The sequence below is a fragment of the Bos indicus x Bos taurus genome, chromosome 11 (assembly GCF_003369695.1).
Source record: "Bos indicus x Bos taurus breed Angus x Brahman F1 hybrid chromosome 11, Bos_hybrid_MaternalHap_v2.0, whole genome shotgun sequence".
Taxonomy (NCBI): Eukaryota; Metazoa; Chordata; class Mammalia; order Artiodactyla; family Bovidae; genus Bos; species Bos indicus x Bos taurus.
In genome coordinates, this window is record NC_040086.1 from 82,117,687 (window position 1) to 82,139,522 (window position 21,836).

A 21,836-nucleotide genomic window follows, 5' to 3' on the forward strand; every position below is an offset into this window, starting at 1 on the left:
CTAATTTTTGCAAGATTTCACAGCTTTCAGTAATAGAATTGCATTTGAGTGCTGACTCCAATTATATTATATTATATTATATATATATAATATTATATATTAGTAATATATTAGTAATAATTATACCACTTGTGATTTACTGACTTACTTTAGGGACTTCCCTGGTGGCTCAGTGGTAAAGAATCTGCCTGCAATGTGGGAGACCTTGGTTTGATCCCTGGGTCAGAGAGATCCCCTGGAGAAGGGAATGGCAACTCACCCCAGACTTACTTTAGATGAATGAATATCCCTAATGGAACATGGTCTTTCCCTCTATTTATATCTGAAATATCTTAGTTTAAGTTGTTATTTTTTTCTTTTTTAGTTCTTAACCATTGAAGGGAATTGGCCAGCATCATCCTCGTAAAAATGCCTCATAATTCACGATCCCTGTGATGTTCTCCCTGTGTACCTTCCTTTAATGTTGTTTCTTTTCCCCTCCTGTTGGCAGGTAGTATAGAGTAGTTCCTAATTTTGCAAATATCAGTGCATTACTATGTTGCTGATACCTACTAAAGTTATATTAGCATCATAAATAAGGCATATTTCTTCTTATTTTTATGAAGTTGGGAAACAAGACTTCTTAATTTACATTTGGCTCAGAGTCACCTTGGGGTGTCTTTACTGAACTGGGTCTGGCTGGCCACCACAGTCATTGCGATTTAGTTGGCCTGTGGCAGGTACGCCGCCATGTGCATTTTAAAGCTACCCAGGGTGAGTCTGATTTTATTTAATACTTGATTGATTGGGGGCATAATTTTTTTTTTTATTTACTGTCTATTCTGATTTTTTTTTTAATTGGGAGAGCTAATAGGAAACTAAAGCATTCTGCAAATTTCCCATTTATCTTGTGTATCCGTGCATATAGGAAAACACACACAAACACACCCTCCCCCAAGTGTGTCCATCCATCCATCCATCCATCCTGCCAGTCTCAGTAACTGCTCTCTCCCTATCTCTGTCTTCCTCTCTTTCTCTCTCATAAACTCATTTTCCCCAGCATTTCAGCCAGTTATTAGTTGTTTTTTCTGTGCTCTGCAGAATGGTGGTTGAGCCGAGTCTTCCGGATGAGAGTGAGTTCCTATACACCGCACAGCCCGAGCTGCTGCGGTACCGGAGCTCCCGGCTGGCAGTGGAGGAGGTGATGGACTGGTACGGGAGCAGAGCAGAGGAAATAGAACATTACGCCCGGCAGGTGAGGCTGCAGTGCTGTGGCAGATGCTCCGCATTCAGTGTGTTCTGGCTGCAAATAGCAGAAAAGTTGTTCAAAAATCTTTCTTTATAAAGTATAAGCTGCAAAGTATGTACACACTGTTACAGATTTTCCATGTATGCTTGAATAGGCTTCATAACATTTTAATTTAAAAGATTTTTTATCAACGTTGAAATGCTTGATTTGCCCCCCTGTCATGTTGCAGAAATGTAGTTGATGATTACTTTGCTTTTCAGGAACCCTGTTTGAACTTTGGTTTCTAATGCTTCTCTGAAATCCAAGACATGATTTCTCTCAGTTTCCCATGAAGCTGAGATGTGTCCCAGCTTCATCAGAGAGGGGTGTGGAAGAGACAGATGAGGGTTGTACCAAAGCTTGTGAGTGTGTGAAGATTGTTCAGTCGTGTCTGACTCGTCGCGACCCCGTGGACTGTGGCCTACCAAGCTCCTCTGTTCATGGAATTCTCCAGGCCAGAATACTGGAGTGGGTAGCCGTTCCCTTCTCCAGGGCAATCTTCCCAGCCCAGGGATTAAACCCAGGTCTCCTTCATTGCTGGCGGATTCTTTAACTACTGAGCCACTAGGGAAGTACCGAAGCTTAGGAGATCTAAAAGAGAATCTCTTCCACTCATAGACTGGGTGACTCTGGATCTGCTTGCTGCCTACCTTTCCAGTACCTTGGTTTTTTTTAGGGGCTTAGATCTTACTAGACTCAGTGATAACAAATAAAATCATCCAGGAGAGACCATTAAAAATTCCACTAATTGAATTCTCTGCAAATGGAAGCAAAAGTTGTCTTCATCCTGGTGGATAGAAGTTGATAGTTCGGAGCCTCTTGAAATCTCATCCAGGGTCTGGCTAGTGGGTGTCTTTTTCATTCTACTTATAGTCTTGGCTTTGGACCTCCTGTCCTAACATCAGGTTTTCATTTGAAGGACCATTCCAGAAGGTCTCAAGAGCAGTTGCACTGTAGGAAGGAAGAAACCCCTTCGTTTAAACTTCTAGTTAGTGTATCTGTCGTGGCCCTGTGTCTCCATTTGATAGAGTTCTTGAATTTCTGCTTAGTCTAATTCCTGTTTTTTAGTATTCATAGAATTGAAGATGAATTATTTTGGAGCTGATGGGATTATTACAGATCCAGCTTTTTCGAGGGTGGCCAAAAATATATATGATGGACTTTTTCAGGTTTTTGGAAGACTACTGAGGACATTTGAAAATGTTTAGAATTCTAAGATACCAGAATGAAAAGAATCTCTGGAGGGGTTCTGGTCTGATTTTCTATGTTATAGGTAGACAAACAGATTCACAGAGGAGAAAGTGAACTACTTGCTCAGGGACACACAGTAGCAGAACCAGACGGAATCTAGGTCTCTGCACAATCTTTCTTATGAAGTCCATATAAAAATGGACAGTTGCACAGCTCTCAGTGACTGAAAGCAAGATAAATTAACCTAAAAAAGTGGTTCTCAATTCTCAGATCCATAGTATTTTTTTTCTGTAGCAACTATTTTGTAATACTTCCTTATTATCCTGATGTGAGAATCATGGACATATCTCATTTACATAAACAGTCTCCAAAAAATTAACACAGTGACTTAACGGTGATAAAATCTATAAATGCTTCATCATGAATACACTAAAAAAGAGACTAAAGTCCGTGAGAAATCACTTTGAACAAGACAGCTGACATTTGCCAATAGATTGAGGGGTATTGCTGAATTAAACATCACGAATGGAATGTGATCAACTCATGGTAAATTTTTTTTTTTTTTCAGGATATTTGAGAAGGTAGGCAGGAATTAGGGCGAGGTGGTTGTGTAGGACTTCCCTGTACACGGTGGGATGTCTGGCATCCTGGCTTCTACCCATTTAATGGTATGAGTTCCACTAATCCTTAGGAAAGGCAGAATTGCCTCTCACTTGATAACTTAGTACTGTCCCCCTGGTGGACAGTACTGCTCCCGTTAAAAACTGTAGTCTTAGACCAATATCCTGCGTCTGTAAATGACCAGATGCAGGATATTGGTAGGGGTCAGGATATTCATAGGGGTCAGGGTAAGCAAAGGCCTTATTACTTTGCTGATTCAGGAGAAACTCAACCTGGTAATAATTGATGAAAGTTATCAAGTGAGTTGAAAAGGTGCAATTTTTGTAGTTTGTATAGGCAAATGTAGGTTGTATACCATGTAGATAGATCCCTTTTAAGAACAAAGTCATCATTTGATTTACACTTACAGGAATTTACAAATACCTATAGTTGACTGTTGTCTCTGGCTTACGAGAAAAGGGATCTTGTTTGAACCAGTTTTGTTGGAGCACTTTGTGGTTTTTAGCTGAACTTCTAGATGTAACACTTATTTTTTGCCTTTTTGAAAATGGGCATTGTTTTGAGCATGAGGTGATATCTCACTGTGGTTTTGATTCGCTTTTGCCTAATTTTAATTATTTTCAACATCTTTTCACATGCCTGTTGAGCATCTGTATGTCTTCTTTGGAAAATGTCTGTTCAGCTCCTATACCTGTTTTTTAATTGTGTTTTTGTTTTTTGTGTTGATTTGTATGAGTTCTTTATATATTTTGGATATTAACCCTTTATCAGAAATATGATTTGCAAATATCTTCTCCCATTTGGTAGGTTGTCTTTTCATTTTGCTGATGGTTCTCTTTGCTTGCAGAGCTCTTTAGTTTTGATATAGTTCCACTAATTTGTTTTTTTCTCTTGTTTCCCTTGCCTGAGGATAGATCCAGAAAGATGTTGCTAGACTGATATCAAAGAATGTTCTGCCTCTGTTTTCTTCTAAAGGTCTTAGAGTTTCAGGTCTTACATTCAAGTCTTTAATCCATTTTGAGTTGATTTTTTTGTATGAAGTAATAGTCTTACTTTCATTCTTTCTCATGTGGTTGTCCAGTTTTCCCAACACCATTTATTAAAGAGACTGTCCTCTCTTCATTGTATGTTCTTTGCTCCTTTGCCATAAATTAATTGTTCATGTATATGTGGGTTTATTTCTAGACTCTCAATTCTGTTTTATTGATTTGTATGTCTGTTTTTCTGCCAATACCAATTTTAGTGTTTAATGACTGAAATTAGTGTTGCAAAATATTTATTCAGGGGTTTAAAAAATAGCACTAACAGAGGAAAAGACCTATACTGGAATGCAAAATGAATTATTTTTTACACTTATCTTCTTTATTTGGTTGTTTTATTAATAATTTATTTTTTAGAGATGTTTTTGATTTCTAGAAAAATTGAGTAGAAAGTACAGAGTTGCCATATACTCCCCTCATCCCCCCACTTATTCACTAGTTATCTCTGTTACTAATATCTTTTATTTGAGTGATATGTTACAATTGATGAACCAAGATGTCTTAGTGGGCAGGTGGATAAATACAGTGGTACATCCACACAGTGAAATATTACTCAGCTCTAAAAGAGAGGTGAGCAATCAAGTCATGAAAAGCAGTGGAGAAACCTAAAATGCCTATTCTGAGTTAAAGAAGCCAGTCTGAAAAGGCTGCATACTGCTTGATACCGGTTGTGTGACATTCTGGAAAAGGCAAAATGATGGAGGCAGTAAAAAGTTCAGTGCTTGCCAGAGGTTGGTGGTGGAGGGATGAATAGACAAAACACAGAAGATTTTCAAGGCAGTGAAAATACTCTCTATGTTACTGTAATGATGGGTACCTGTCATACATTTGTCCGAATCCACAGAAAGGAAACACCAAGGGTGAACCCTCATGTAAATGGTGAACACTGAGCGATAACGGTGTGTGAGTATAGGTTCATCGACTGTTACAAAGGCGCTTCCCTGGGGCGGATATTGGTGATGCAGGAGGCTGCGTATGTGTGAGGGCAGGGTTAATGTGGGCTGTCTCTGTACCTCCTGTTCATTTTTGCTGTCAACCTACAACTGCTCTAAAACATGAAGTCTGTTAAAAACAAAAGCGGAAAAAAAAAATAGCAGTTTCTGAAATACAAAATTTTGAAGTCTATAATTTCTAGACCTCTTGATTTCTGTTTTAGTGATTAAGAATAATTGTAAAGAGAAGAAAGTGATTTGGTGATGCTTTATTTAGTTGGCTGTATAGTTTCTTTCATCCTTTTAGTGATTTAGAAATGCTTATAATTGAGATACTGTTCTTTAGCTTTGTTTTATGTATCGATGTTTCACGTGGTTTGTGCTATAATTGAAGTGGTATCTGACACACTTTTATCTTTTTCATTTTTAGAGATTTAATTGATGTAGGACTACTTCTTCCTTTGTGCCTATTTGGCTTTTGAAAACTTGTTTGTTGGTTTACGAAAATGTGTACATTTAGTGGTGACATTTATCTAGTAAGGGCTTGGGGTATGTGGTATAATTAGGTAAGTTGTAGTAGATCCTGCTTTAAGGTGTCAGTAGTTTGATTTTCAGACATTTTTACTTTGGTAAGTATTTTGGAAAGCAACCAATACAGAGTTGATGTTAGAAACCCAGATCTGGATCACAAAATGGGTAGTTTCAGATTGCTGATGTGCTGCATGTTCAAGCACGTCAAAGTTCTGCTTAAACAAAGTTGTATTGTGTGCATCAGGTTTCTTCATACGTTCTGAGATTTTCTGAGTTTTTTGTTTTTTTTTAATTGGTATACAGGTGGATGCGGCCTTTCTCACATTAAATGTACTTTGTTGGGGTATTGCCAGATCCCTTCTCTTTTGCCTCATGCCTTCTCTACTGGTTGTTTTCCCCCTTATGTTTGTTTGCACCACTCTTTTCAATTGAACATGCAGTTCTTCTCTGTTTTTAACTTCCTTATCTGTCAATTCCTGAGTCTTAGAAGGGCTTTGGGTGGATCTGTAATACTGCTTGGAGTTTTTTTCTCTGTACTGTGATTGTTTCCTCTCCCCCGTTTTCACTCTTTTCTCTCCCCAATGCATCCCTCATTATTTTCAGTAATGACTGTGCTTTGTATTTCATGGAGAAAGTTGAGAAATCATTTCCATTTGCCCTACTCTTTCCAGCTTTCTCAGAGGAAGAGGTCCCTCTTCTTTGATTCACTGGAACGTATTTCCTCCCCTGTCCTCTAGGTTCCACACTCCCCACTCGCTGCTCAGGATTGTACCGGCATTCATCTCTCTCTCTGTCCTCTTATCTTCAACCTCTGGTCTATTACCTACTTTCTCCCCCCAACCTTTTTTGAACATAAAGTTCAAGTCATTACTATTTTGTGTGTATATATTCTTCCTGGCTTCTGTTTTAGCTATCTTCTTTCTATCACAGCTCGACTCAGACACAGCCACTCTGCTCCTGGTAATCACTTTCTCAGTGTTTGCTCATTTCCCTGGTGTTGGCTGCTCCTGCCACTCCATGGAAATACCATCAGTAAGGCCCCCTGTTAGCCTTTTAATGGCAGATCCCCCTCATTTGTTGTTCAACAGCATTGTCCTTTGACACCACTGCCCCTTCATCCCTGCATTGTCTTCCCCTTAGGCTTCTGTGATATCATTTCACTCTCTTCTGTGTCTTTGTATGAGCCATTCACAATCCTCTCCTCCATGTGGCTCAGGGTCTTTGACTTGTCCCTTAAATATTGCTGTCCCCTGGGGGCTATTCTTGTCACTAGTGAAGAGTCTTCTGATGCTAGTAATCACTGTTCTCCTAACTAGTTTTCTTATTTCGGTCCAGCCCATTTCTAGTTCATTCATATTTGATTTGTCATTAATTCAATAAACACTTACTGAATATTATTTCCAAAGTATAGGCCTGTTTATGACATGCCTCAGTCAAAAATCCTTCGGATTTGCGTTTCAAGGTAAACTGCAAACTCCTTAACTTAACAAATGATGTTCTTTTTTATCCGACTCTTCCCAGCTACTCTAGCCTTGTTTTTCACCCCTTCACTTCATACCTTTTCTTTTTTGTTTTCAGTTTATGAAAATGACTGTACTTTCACAACACTCACGCATCTCTCCCTTTCATGCTGTTCTCCTGCCCTTCTTCTTTGTTCACTTACTAATATCCACTGATTCTTTAAAACTCATTTTAAGTGGTCTCTCCTCTGGATGGCTTTATGACTCTCAGGTTGGGCTGCATGCCCTCTTCTTTGAGATCCCAGACACCCTTACTCCACTTGAGTCATTAATTTACCAGATTGTGTTTCCCTATGAGATGGAGATATCTTTGAAAGAAGAGATCTCATCTTACTCAGTTTTATGTTCCTAACATTTAGAATGGTACTCAGTTCCTAGTAGGCCCTCAGTAAATAATCATTATCCTAGGAGTCAAGGAGTAAGTAAGGAGCAGTATAAGGCACTGTGGGTTAAGGCAGCATTAGATGACTTTGCTGTCAATGAGCATATGTCATTTTATAAATCGGATTAGGTGATAGGAGTGGAATTGCTGTATGTTGAGCATCTATAGGAAAATTGTTCTTTGTTTTGCTCTAAGAAGGTCTAAATAGTTGTATAGAGTTAGTCATTCATCAAGTATTTATTGAATGTCATATATGGGTGGCATTGTGAAAGAAGAGGTACTGAACAGGAATATGGAAGCAAAACGTTCTTTTGGGGGCAGAATGGTCTAATGAATACAGATTAATTTCACATTATCACGAACTGGTGGTGGTTTAATCACTAAGTTATGTCTGACTCTTGTGACTCTATGGACTGTAGCCTGCCAGGCTCCTCTGTACATGGGATTTCCCAGGCAAGAATACTGGAGTGCATTGTCATTTCCTTCTCCAGGGAGACTTCTCCACCCAGTGGTCAAACTTGCATCTCCTGCAGGCAGATTCTTTACCACTGACCCACCAGGGGAAGCCCATTATCACTTATTGTTAATATCTATGGTCCCCACACCCCATCCCAAGCTTGTTAATGTTTTGAGAACTAAGTAGGCAAATACATGTAAAACAGCTCTGAAAACTGTAATGCTCTATGAATTGAAGATGATTGTCTTTTATTTTTATTTCAGTATTTCTTGCAGATTATTTAATTCTTTTGAGGCAGTTTGGTGCTGGTATATTTTGTAAAGAAGTCTAATGTTTTTGTACTAAATAAGAACATTATTGATAATGTGATTTTATATAAAATGACTGTAAGAGTTAGATTCTATACTGGAGCTTTTACTTTAGAAAATATGCGAAAGAAGACATAAAACTCAGAGACTTACTGTCTCCTTTCCCTTTTAGGTTGACTGTGCATTGTCGCTTATTCGACTTGGAATGGAGAGGAATATTCCTGGCTTGCTGGTTCTCTGTGATAATTTGGTTACTCTGGAAGCATTGGTTTATGAAGCTGGGTGTGATTTAACCCTAACCTTGAAAGAACTGCAGCAGATGAAAGACATTGAAAAACTAAGATTATTGATGAATAGTGTAGGTTTAATTTTAAAAGCTTCTTTTTTAAGTGTTCCCTATGTACTTTGATGAATGTGTATCTCAAAGCCAAAAGATGAAGTAGCCTTCAAACCAGAAAACTTAGTCAATAAAGGAAGGCTTCTTGACTTAAAAAAAAATTAAATTTTATGAATAAATTCCTGAAGGCATCCGAAACCTTTCTGGCTGGTTTTGTACCTTCTTTGCCCTTCATTCATGCTTATCTATGAATGACTGCCCCCTACCCCCCCCCCCCGCCCCGCCGCCTCCCAGCTAGGCATATTTAAATTAGCTGTCATTGTAGTAACCATGTTTCTAAATCTGTCATTATGCTGGGCTGGGGCTGTGAGGGCCCTCTAGTGTGTTCATGGCACTAAGGAGATGAGCTACAGTGTTCTTGCTGTTGGGTCTGCCAGCCCCAGACAGCAGGTGATTCTCCTGCTGCCTCTTGGGTCCTTAGGAGGCATGAACTGGAGTGTCTGTTAGAGAAAGTGTTGACTTTCATTGTTTGTGAGTCTGGTTATCTTTGATCTTTATGACTTGTCTGTTAATACCAGGTGTTAATATTTAACTTAATGTGTGTGTGTTTTGGTGAAATGCATTTTCAGTGTTCTGAGGACAAGTACGTGACAAGTGCCTACCAGTGGATGGTTCCCTTTCTTCATCGCTGTGAAAAGCAGTCTCCTGGAGTGGCTAATGAGCTGCTAAAGGAATATTTAGTAACTCTAGCAAAAGGGGACTTAAAGTTACCCCTGAAGATATTTCAGCATTCCAAGCCTGATGTAAGTAGAAACGTCTTCAAAATCTCTGTACATTTTCCCCTTAAGAATTATGTTTTATTTACAAAATTTGTAATACTCGGCTTTGCAAGTAATTTCTCTTCAAACCAGAAGAAGTGGTTGTCATTTTATTCTTTAAAAATGTTTTATAAATTGAGTCCAAAAATATTTTGAAAGTTCATCAAATGATGTTTATCTTGATTGATATACTCGAAGTGTATTGACTTTCTACTACATTGTGGAAAAGGCAGTACCAAAAAGTCTTAATATTAATAAGTTGAAAGATAATGAATTCTTACCATAGGCAGGCACTTTTCAAGTATTAACTTATTTAATCTTTATAACAATCCTAGGAGGTAGATATGTTTATTATATTAATATTACAGGAAAAGAAAATCATGATATAGACTGGTTAGGCAGTTGCCCAAGGTCAGGGTAAGGAGAGGACCTTAGGTTTGAACATAAATTTTCTAATTTCCCAGCTATGTTCTTAACTATTGTGCTTTACTGTAATACCAATAGAAGAAGAAAAGATTTCTGCCCTTGAAGACCTTCAAAATACTTATTAAGTTCTTTAGGATCTCATAAGGAGATCTTTTGATTATTCTAAATAACTCTTATATTTGCTTAAGACTGATCCACCTGTCTGTCTGTCTGTCTATGTATCTGTCTTTCTATAGGGTTCAGATACTTGTTCAGATTCACTGGTGGTAAGTTGTTTTCTTAAACGAGGCATATTTTTGCAATATAAATAACCTCTTAATTTAGCCATGAATAAAATATGCTGTTTCAGGGGATTAGTGGCTCCCTTTCCATTGGAATGGAAGCAGAATGGCATAGTCCTTTGAGACACTAACTTTGTAGTGAGAGTTAAAGCCTCAGGTTGTGGTTTGAGCAGAAGCCTTTGAAGGCCTCCTCCAGTCCTTAATTCTAATTGGATGTTCTTGTACTGCCTTTGTTAGCAATCTGAAGTCCTCTAAGGTGTATGGTCATAGACCAGTGTAATAAAGACAGAAAGGAAAGCATTGCTTACTTAAGCTCACACAGTTTTAGGTTTCTGGAAGGCCTGTTTGTCAGAAATGTCTCTGTTTATTGATCAAAGTTTTCCGTCTTCTCATAAGCACCTTCCACTTAGTATTCTGATTTTAAGTTTGGGGTGGTGTACTGTGAGCCAAGGGTGGGTTGCTTATGACAGCAGAATGCTATGTGAGAAGCAGGATGGATTGAATATGAATGTTTTATGAGGAAGAAAGAAGTGACTTTAAATTCTTTCCAGTAATCTTGTTTGTGATCCTTCTTCTTTACAGAGTCTTGTAAATCCTTTGTATATAGTCAGCTTTTTGTTGTTTTTACTTGGCAGTTTAGCATGTGCCTTTTGAATAAAACATATAACCATTTGTTTTTGTTGGAATTTGTCAACATCAAAGCAGAGAACAATGGTATTTGCTGGGCTCTTCCTTTCCAATCTGCTGTCTCTGTTTCTATCAGTGTTATCTTTCTACAGTGCAAATTTGATCATATCATGATCTATGCACAATCTCTGGTGACCTACCATTGTCTGCAGGGTAAATGTTGGGCTGTGGTAAGTGGTGTAGAAAGTTCTTTGGGGTCTACTTTTAGTCTGCCTCTTCAGCCTCATTTCCCTCCAGGAAGGCACTCGTTCACTCACACTACTCACCTTTTCACTGTCAGGTTCTTTCATGCCTTTTTATGTTCTTTGAGGATGTTTCCTCTGCTTGGCATAATCAAGCCCCTTTCCATCACTTAGAGCTTCCCCAGTGACTCAGACAGTAAAGAATCCGCCTGCAGTGCAGGAGACCTGGGTACAATCCCTGGGACAGGAAGATCACCTGGAGGAGAGCATGGCAACCCTCTCCAGTATTCTTGCCTGGAGAATCCCATGGACAGGGGAGCCTGGCAGCGGGCTGTAGTCCATGGGGTCACAAAGAGTCAAGCACAACTAAGTGACTAACACTTTCGCTTCTTTTAATTATAAATCCCTACCTATCAGTCAAGATCTGACTGTCATTTATGCAGTGATTCTGATGGAAAATAAGTGTTATGTACAAGTAATTTCCACTCTTGTTTTGCTGTGCCCACCATTCTCACATGGGGATTGCACTATTTCAGGTTTCAAAAAGACTACCGTATTTCCAGTTCTCCAATACTCATAGGGCGTGATCCTTCGGGGTCCAGAGTAGAAGCACTGGATACTTCCTTGGCCCTTCTCCTTGAACATCCGAGACTGTATCCCAGCAATGGGGATATAGGAGATTGTCTGCTTAACGTTGTAAACTCTCAGCTGCAGTTTCCTGCTGGGCTTGGACTCACACTCCTTAGGAAGTTGAAAAGTGCCTCTGGGACTGTGCTGTTCAGTATGGTAGCCACTAGCCATGTGTGGTTATGTAAATTAAAATGGAAAACTCAGTTACTCAGTCCCACTAGTTTTTTATGCTATTCGCAGTATTTTATAATTACAAACTAAGCTACAATGTCCATATTTATTTTGTGTTGTTGGCATATATATATCTTCAGGGTATATTCCTACAAGGGGATCCTGGGCTCTAAGGATTGGGTTGTGTTGGTATTACTGCATTTCTTTACAGATAAGTTGTTCCGATTTACATTTCCACCAGCAGTGTATGAGCATGGCTCTTTCTCTACAACTTTGCAGACAGAATATGTTGTCATATATAAAAATTTTTGCCACCACGATGGGTGAAAAATGGCATTTCAGTGTTGTTTTAATTTGTGCTTCTCTGAATATGTGTGAATTAAACATTTTTTCTTGTGCTTGACAGGCATTGTCATTTTTGTGAATTGTCCATTCCTACTTTTTTTCTGTTGCTCAGTCTTTTTTGCAATTTTCACTTGGATTTTAGTCTCTTTGTGCCTTAACTTTTAGAAATTCATGCGTATTGGTGTAATTAGTTATTTTTCTGTTGTTTCTAGTGTGAATATTTCACCTAGTTGGTAGGTTATCTTTTGACTTTGTTTATGGTATATTATGTCATGCAATTTTTTTACAGTTCCCTTTATGTAAAATAGGAATAACACCAGTATTATTTACAGGATGTTTTGAGGATTTGTGAATTAATGCACATAAGGCACTTAGAAACGTTACCTGGCACACAATAGTGCTTCCCTGGTGGTTCAGATGGTAAAGAATCTGCCCACAACGCAGGAGACCTGGGTTCAATCCCTGGGTTGGGGAGATTCCCTGGAAGAGGGCATGGCAACTCACTCCTGTATTCTGGCCTGGAGAATTCCATGGACAGAGGAGCCTGGTGGGCTACCCCCGACTGAACGACTAAGCATAGCACAGGCACACAATAAGAAAATGAGAAAAGTTAGCTACTTTGGTTAATTTTTACTGACGCTTTTATTGTGCCTGTTTCACCAGTTTGTCACTTTGCAACCTTAGGTAACTTACTCTTTGTCAAATGTTGATGTCAAATTAATGATCTATTTTGTAATACCTTGAATAAGTATATAATATAAATCCTGTAGCCCAACTACTTTAGAAAACTTTACTTCCCTGGTAACCTCATTGTTTCTTCTTTCCATCCTTTTCTTCTATTCATCTGTTGATATGATTTTTCTGCTGAGAAAATACCCTTTTTTGGCAGCTTCTCTTCATCACTTTGCTGGTTTTTTTTTTTTTTTTTTTGTGAGTTTCTACTAAAATGTTGAAAAGCAGTAGATCTTTATTATGGAAATCATCTTAATCTTATTTTGTTGTTGTAAAGGGTGCTAAGAAAGTACTTTCAGTCTTCTGTTTTGGAGACAATAATATAAGCATTTTACTTTTATTAATTTATTTAATTCTCACACAGTGCTATTAGGAAGATGTTAATATCCCAGTTTTATAGATGAGAAGGGGCTTCCCTGGTAGCTCAGATGGTAAAGAATCTGCCTGCAATACAAAATAAGGCACAAATCTGTTAACTTCTATATCCCAGAAAATACTCTAAGAATGGCTCTTACCCTTTGTGTCTTGCAATGGAAAAGTGACCCTAAATAGCCATCTTTCTGCATCAGAAATATGGAGTATGTTTCAGGATATGAATATTACCACATTCCAATGTGACTTCTTTTGAAAAAAATGTCAGTACTGTTGAATTAAATGACTAATACTTAATGTGTACTGAAAAATAGCAGGTTTGAACATCTCTGAATATTAGTTAAGGAATTTTATATATTTTTTTTAATTGAAACATAAAATTTGGCTTTAGGGTTAGAAATGTTGTTTTTAATGAATTGCCTTTTTAATTCACTATGTTTCTTCTGTCTACTTTATCTTGAATGGGTCATAAATTGAAGAATCTGTTTTCAGCAGATGCAAGGCTTATGGGTACAAATTGTCTTTTCTCGCTGATTCTGTAATTAAAATGCAATTTCATTTAGAATTATTAAAGACCCCAAAAGTCTGTAAGCTAAAAAAAGCCAAGATTTGTTTCTGCAGCTGATTAATTGCACTATTTAATATTCTATTGACAGTGGTACTGGTATATGGCAAAACTGAATGTAAATCTATTGACATGTCACACAGCATGCTTTATTTCTCTAGTTGCAGCAAAAAATCATTCCTGATCAGGACCAACTAATGGCAGTAGCTCTAGAATGCATCTATAGCTGTGAACGAAATGACCAGCTCGCGCTTTGCTATGACATATTAGAATGTCTGCCACAAAGAGGATACGGGTAAGAATCCACAGTGTGCCATTTTTGTGGTTGTGTCTTTTTACACTAACAGTTACAGTGAAAACGTTGCTTCTCTGAATGTTCATTATAGAGAATTTGGGGAATATAAAATAAATAAAGAAGAAAATGAAATCATATGCAAACCTATTGCCTCAAGATAAACACTTTTCTAGTAGTGTTATGAGAAGTCACTATAATTTTGTCAGCCTTGATAATTATCCTTTAAAAAATAAGCAATATCACTATCACCATGACAAGAAGCCCTTTAAGTAGATAGACAATAATGTGTCTTTGTTTTAAATTGTATTTCTAATTAACCTTTTCCCATATTTTTGGGCTAGCTGTATTTCTTCTATGAATTGTTTGTTGTTGGCCCTTGCCTTGAATAAAACTTTTAAGTAATAATGTGTGGATATACATACCTCATTTTCTTTACATCTTATATCTTTATCGAGATATAATTAGCATTCAGCACCATGTAAGTTTGAGGTTTAAGCATAATGACTTACATATGTTGTGAAATGATTACCACGTTTAAAATAAAACTTTTTTCCTTATGGTGAGAACTTTTAGGATTTACTCTGTTAGCACCTTTCCCATACAACATACTTCAGTGTTAACTATAGTCATCATGTTATATGTTACATGCCCAGTGTTTATTTATCTTACAACTGAGAGTTTGTACCTTTTGACCACCTTTATTCAGTTCCCCTCTTGTAACCACAAATCTGACCTCTTTTTTGGTTGTGTTTTTTTGGTATGATACCTCCTGTAAGTGGGATCATACAGTATTTGTTTTTCTCTGTCCGACATATTTCACTTTGCATAAAGCCCTCAAGGTCCTTCCATGTAGGCATAAATGGGTGACTTCCTTTTTTTTATGGCTGAATAGTATTCTATCATGTGTGTATATCACATTTTCTTTATTCTTTCCCTTTATCCTTTGATGGGTACTTAGATTGTTTCTGTATCTTGGGAATTGGAAAACATGCCGCAGTGAACATGGGGTACAACTATGTCTTAGATATAGTGATTTGGTTTTACTCAGATACATAACCAGAAGTGGAATTGCTAGATCATATGGTAGTGTTATTTTTAATTTTTTGAGGAATGAATATACATAATTTTTAACTGGGCTTATGTTTAAGTAGGAATTTACATAACATTCTTTTGGATCATTTAGGTGTATGCAAATCCGATTTGTATTTTCTCTTTGAAAGTCACACAACAATCATTCCTTTAACTAAACTTTAAAAATGTAGTATATATTATAAATTTCATATCTGGAGAAGTTAAAAAAGCACATGGAAGAGCACTGAATGAAAAATCAGTGGGCCTGTCTCTATGCCTTTGTGATGACAGCTGAGTCACTGCTGTGGTCATCAGTTTCCTCGTTTGCAGAATCAGCTAATTAGACAAGAAGTCCTCCTCATGCTCTATTTCTTTTTCTTCCTTCTATTTCTTTTTTGCTGTCTTTTCTTTCCAAGGAAATATTTGTGTGTGTGTGTGTGTGTGTGTGTGTGTGTGTGTAATGAATGATAAAAGTCACTGATTTTGCAACCCATTGTGAAATAATTGTTTCATGTAATCTTTCAGTTCAGTTCAGTCACTCAGTCGTGTCTGACTCTTTGCGACCCCATGGATTGCCACATGTCAGGCTTCCCTGTCCATCACCAACTCCTGGAGCCTTCTCAAACTCATGTCCATTGAGTCGGTGATGCCATCCAGCCATCTGATCCTCTATCGTCCCCTTCTCCTGCCCCCAATCCCGCCCAGCATCAGGGTCTTTTCCAATGAGTCGACTCTTCGCATGAGGTGGCCAAAGTATTAGAGTTTCAGCTTCGCATCAGTCCTTCCAATGAATATTCAGGACTGATCTCCTATAGGATTGACTGGTTGGATCTCCTTGCAGTCCAAGGGACTCTCAAGAGTCTTCTCCAACACCACAGTTCAAAAGCATCAATTCTTCGGTGCTCAGCTTTCTTTTTGGTCGAACTCGCACATCCATACATGACTACTGCTGGAAAAACCAGTCTTGACTAGATGGACCTTTGTTAGCAAAGTAACGTCTCTGCTTTTTAATATGCTGTCTAGGTTGATCATAGCTTTTCTTCCAAGGAGTAAGAGTCTTTTAATTTCATGGCTGCAATCACCATCTGCAGTGATTTTGGAGCCCAAAATAAGTTTCTCACTGTTTCCATTGTTTCCCCATCTATTTGCCATGAAGTGATGGGATCTGATGCCATGATCTTTGTTTTCTGAATGTTGAGTTTTAAGCCAACTTTTTCACTCTCCTCTTTCACTTTCATCAAGAGGCTCTTTAGTTCTTCTTCACTTTCTGCCATAAAGCAGAAAGTCTGGTCTCATCTTTAATAGTACTGAAATCACATGAAAAATTGATGGGGAAGGAATACTCACATGGTAACAAAGTATTACCTTTAGCAGATATTTTAAACTTTTTTTTGTAATTTCATAAGGGAAACATACATTTATAAAGTTCAAGTCTGACTATTGTCACATTTGATCAAGTTATCAGAAATGGCATTACTTAGAGTCAGATAGCCTAGCAGTATGTGCCTCCTCGTGAGAAGCAGTATGAAGTAAAATTATTTACTCTGAATCTAATCAGTACTTTAAGCTGGACTTCTAGTTTATAGTAAATGTAGGGAATAGCAGAACAAGTTAAATAACACCTTGAAGAAAAAACCAGATAAATACAGACAGATATTCTAGAGGTCAGGTTGTCTTCAGTTTGAAAAGTCCGTGTCATGAATAAAAACAGATTGGTGGGGGTGAGGGGGAGCTATTCTGAAATTAAAGTGTCCAAGGGAACATAATCCCCTTCTAATCTTTAACCATAAAATAATGTTATGTACTAGTTAAAATGAGGGTACTGGGAGACTTGTAATAGACAAGCAAGTGTAGGCTTCTCTCCTGCCCCATCCTTGGATACCTGTCTTCATTATAGATCATGTTTTTTTCTCTTCTCAACTTTGTCTGTGTCCTTTAAAATATTATACTCATACTGTTTACTGATTTTTCCAACTTCAGATGATTATTGACTTTGTTTTATGGAAGCCTACCCTGCCCCCATACCTACTTCTCCTAACAATTTTCTCAGTGTAGTTAAAGAGATATTTTTTGTTTTGTTTTGTTTTGCTTTGTTTTTAAAGTGGTATTTTTATCATTGTGATTCTGTATATACTGTTTACACAGAGCTAGTTATGATTGTATTTCCTTTTTATGCATTTTTTTTCTTGTATTGAATAATTTCCTTGTCATTGTTTCCATTTATTTCCCTCACTCTTCTGACAGAAATGGAAAAATCCTTTTCAAGGTCAAAAATACCTAGTAATCTTTCCTTTCTTTTTTCACACTCTCTCTTACTTCAGAGAAACGTCTTAGAATTGTCTTTTCTCTTCCTCTGATATGGATTAATTCTTTACTCTGCTGTACATTGGTCATCTCTCCTCTGTTGTTATGTTGCATTTCTGGGGTTATTATCTTCTCCTTTCTTTACTCATTCCCTCACTTTGATAGAACGCAGTCTTGAATAGCTTCTTGTCAAATATCACATAGAGGCATTCTTATTTTAAGACTGTTCCATGTCAGAAAAATATCATAGTTGTATCCTTACATTTGGAAGGCTTGTCTTGCATGGAAATCTGGGTTAATGATCCTTTTGCTTATGAGTGTTGGAGGCATCAGTGTTGGTGAGAAGTTCAAGGCCATTATACGGCTTTTTTCTCCTGTTTTTGGAATCCTTCAGTACCTACCCTTCATCGCTAATGTTCTGAAGTATAAGGATGTATTTTATTGTGAATCTAGGTTTATCATTACATAGTGTGTTCCAACCTGGAGACTGATGTCCTTCAGCCTATTCTTTCTTATATTTTCTTCCTGTTATGTTTCTTTGATTAGTTTATTTGCATGCCCTTCTATTTTTCTTTTTTGCACATTTTAAATTTACTGCCTTTTTTGTTATTTTTTCCCTACATTTTGATCTTTCATTATATGGTCTGGGAAATTTCTGCAGTTTTATCTTCTAATCCTTATTTTGAATTTTAAAATTTGTTTTGGCTTTCTTAAATTCAAAGAATTTTTCCTTATTCACTTTAAAACAAAATCGTATCCTACTCTTTTTTTCACAGATGCATAAACCCCCTTCTATACACCCTGCATTACCCTCACCCGACCATGATCTTTGATTTTTCATATTTTGTTTGTTTGCATCTCTGCTTCTACTGTGAGATCCTTTCCTCCATATCTAATGATTCTTGACCATTACTGCTACTGCTAAGTCGCTTCAGTCGTGTCCAACTCAGTGCGACCCCATAGACGGCAGCCCACCAGGCTCCCCATTCCTGGGATTCTCCAAGCAAGGACACTGGAGTGGGTTGCCATTTCCTTTTCCAATGAATGAAAGTGAAAAGTGAAAGTGAAGTTGTGTCTGATTCTTAGCGACCCCATGGATTGTAGCCCGCCAGGCTCCTCCGTCCATGGGATTTTCCAGGCCAAGAGTACTGGGGTGGGGTGCCATTACCTTCTCTTCTTGACCATTAATTTATATCTAATAAGTAATAATTGCTATTTTATTAGATAATATCTGATTGCATGCCTTGTGACAAGCTGAAGGCTTTTCATTATAGGGATCCTTAGAAAATTGCCTTATTTATGAGCAGCTAGATTGTCAGTCTTGTTTTAGTTTTGTTTTCTGGAGGGTAGGGTAATCTTGCATTCTGTCTATTGTGTAACAGAAATGTTGGGTGGTTTGTAGATCCTGATTGTTGATCTCTTTTCATTAAAAGTTGAAGTGCTGACCCCAAGAAGGAATCAAGGCAAATAGCCTTGTTCCTGGTAAAGCTAAATGGTACTAGTGGTTAATACTTCCCTTCCTCAGTCCAGGTTTAGAGAATCTTCATATGGAAAGAATTGGAGAAGAAAATGGCAACCCACTCCAGTGTTCTTGCCTGGAGAATCCCAGGGACGGGGGAGCCTGGTGGGCTGCCGTCTGTGGGGTTGCACAGAGTCAGACACGACTGAAGCGACTTAGCAGCAGCAGCAGCATGTAGAAAGAAAAGGTGTAATTACAGGGGGGACTCAGAATCTGTTTATTACTGAAAACTGTACCGATGGGACCACAGGCTCCTTTACATCTTTGGTGAAGAGAAGCAGGTCTACCTCTGGGAACCAAGGGGGTTCAGTAGGCAGCACAGGGCTGGTAACGTGAATTGTTTTAACAGTTTTTTTAGCAAAATATCATTACCCATCGTTTAAAAACCTCATCCCAGTGGATGTCAGAGTGTCTCAAGTCAAAGTGCTCTTCTCAAAGGGTGTCGAACCCTTTCCTTAACAAGCACCCGGTAGGGCAGAAGTGTTGGGGAGGTTCTTTTTACATGATCTTCAGGAATGACATGATGGTCCCTCCGCCTGCTTGATGCCCCCTTGGTTGTCCTTGAATCATCTAGGTAAAATCATTGACTTCCAACTGACATGTGCAATTTTTAAAAGTAAACATATTAGACTTTGTTCTTCAGTAAGGTCAAAAAGGCATTATCAATTAGAGCTTATCTATCAACTTATAACCAGTAATTTGCCTATTCTGAGGATCGGATTTAGTCATGATATCAATTGAATGATGATATTCAGAGAACATGTTTTTTTTAATGTAGACATTATAATGAGGGGGCTTCCCCTGTGGCTCAGCTAGCTGGAACATGGAAGCAACCTAGATGCCCACTGACACATGAATGGATAAAGAAGTTTTGGTACATATACATAATGGAATATTACTCAGACATAAAAGGGAACACACTTGAGTCAGTTCTGATGAGGTGGATGAACCTAAAACCTGTTATACAGAGTGGAGTGAGTCAAAAAGAGAAAGATAAATGTCGTATTCTATCTAACATATTCGGAATCTAGAAAAATGGTTCTGAAGAATTTATTTACAGGGCAGCAGTGGAGAAACACAGAGAATAGACTTATGGACATGGGGAGAGGGGAGGGGAGGGTGAGATGTATGGAAAGAGTAACATGGAAACTTACATTACTGTATGTAAAATAGATAGCCAACGGGAATTTGCTGTATGGCTCAGGAAACTCAAACAGGGGCTCTGTATCATCCTAGAAGGGTGGGATGGGGACGGAGATGGGAGGGAGGTTCCAAAGGGAGGAGATACATGTATACCTGTGGCTGATTCATGTTGAGGTTTGACAGAAAACAACAAAATTCTATAAAGCAATTATCTTTCAATTAAAAAAAAAAGAATCCACCCACAATGTGCGAGATCTGGGTTTGATCCCTGGGTTGGGAAGATCCCCTGGAGAAGGGAAAGGCTACCCACTCCAGTATTCTGGCCTGGAAAATTCCAGGGACTGTGTGATCCATGGGGTCACAAAGAGTTGAATGCGACTGAGCAACTTTCAGTTTCACTATAATGAGGGGATGAGTATATTTGTTTTCAGAGAGTGTGTAGGCTAAGAAATGCCTTTTGTGTGTGTGTGTGTGTGGCCAAAAGCTTTTTTCCAGCTTCAGATTAATGGTTTCTGATCTAACAGACTTTTAAAATTTTTTTTTGGTAAACAGAAAAAGCATGATACTCTTCTGTTGTTCCATTAATTTCTTAATGATTGTATTTCATTATTATAATTTTCTAAATCATTTCAATTATAAATTAGTCTAGTATTAAAGTATAGGCCTTCAGAATATTTACTCTGGTTCTTTTTGCTCCTCGTGCCAAGTTTGTCAGTTTACATTCTCTTAGTGATTAGTTGTTTATTTTCAGTGATTAAATGGTTTTACATACCAAATGGTTAACCATATATTTATTCACTATTTAGGATATTAGATTCTTGTGTGTCTTACCTAGACTGCACATTCTACCTGGCTGAAAAAATTCTTTAGTCATTATGTTCATGAATGTCATTCACAAAGGAAGAACATTGTATTCTGAAAATCAATGACAAACGTTTATTGTAGAGCTACAAAATGATAATTTAAGAATATTGTTTCCGAATGAGTGTGGTAATTGAAGACAAGTGATCTTTTGTTTTTGGAGGGCTTTAAGTGGAATATACCCTAATTTATCACTCCAGTCCAAGGCTGAAAACTTGGTTTAAAAAGATAGTATAATCTTTGTAAATTGCATGAAGTAATTGCCACATAGATTTATACCAGGAAAAATTGATAGTTTTAAAAATAGTGAGGCTTTGGTGTTCAAGGTAGGTCACTTTTAATTTTCCAAGGCCAGATGAGATTTTTATTTGGTTTTCTTATCAGATCATAAGATCTTGCTGGAATTCAGCCAGATCATTGGTTGGAAGGCATCAGAGTGTGTCGGGTACAGTTGTTCTCAGTTGAGAGCTGTCCCTCCGAGGTTGGGACACAGAGCTGCAGAGGGTGGCTGGTGGCTTTACAGCAGTTGCTTAACTTTTCTGTCGTATTCCTTTCACTTGCACGTGTGTTGTTCTGTACTGAGTCTATCCTACCAGCCATGTTCTTATTAGTTTATGATCTTTTTCATGGTACTGTTTCTCCTAGTCTCCCCTAATTTTTTCCTGAGAGAGAGTTTGCTTGTTATCTCAACTCCCTGGTAGGAATTATCTATATGATGACTATGTACTTCTCCTTCACTTTAAAATACTACAGTGGAGTCAGTGTGAATGATGAGATGTAAAAGACCCTTGAGGATATAGAATCCTAATGGACAAGCCCTACGAGTCACAGGTGGTGTAGACAGACCA

At 37.9% G+C, this 21,836-nt stretch overlaps 1 protein-coding gene across 2 annotated transcripts in view; it reads left to right on the plus strand.

The window, feature by feature from the left end:
* Positions 1–21,836, plus strand: part of NBAS (neuroblastoma amplified sequence) — a 330,907-nt gene that overhangs the window by 128,611 nt on the left and 180,460 nt on the right. For both annotated transcript variants that reach the window (XM_027556036.1, XM_027556037.1), the window contains 4 exons: positions 1,081–1,234; positions 8,422–8,607; positions 9,216–9,389; positions 13,957–14,090. In XM_027556036.1, coding sequence (XP_027411837.1) covers positions 1,081–1,234; positions 8,422–8,607; positions 9,216–9,389; positions 13,957–14,090 — 648 coding nt within the window. The remainder of the gene's footprint in view (positions 1–1,080; positions 1,235–8,421; positions 8,608–9,215; positions 9,390–13,956; positions 14,091–21,836) is intronic.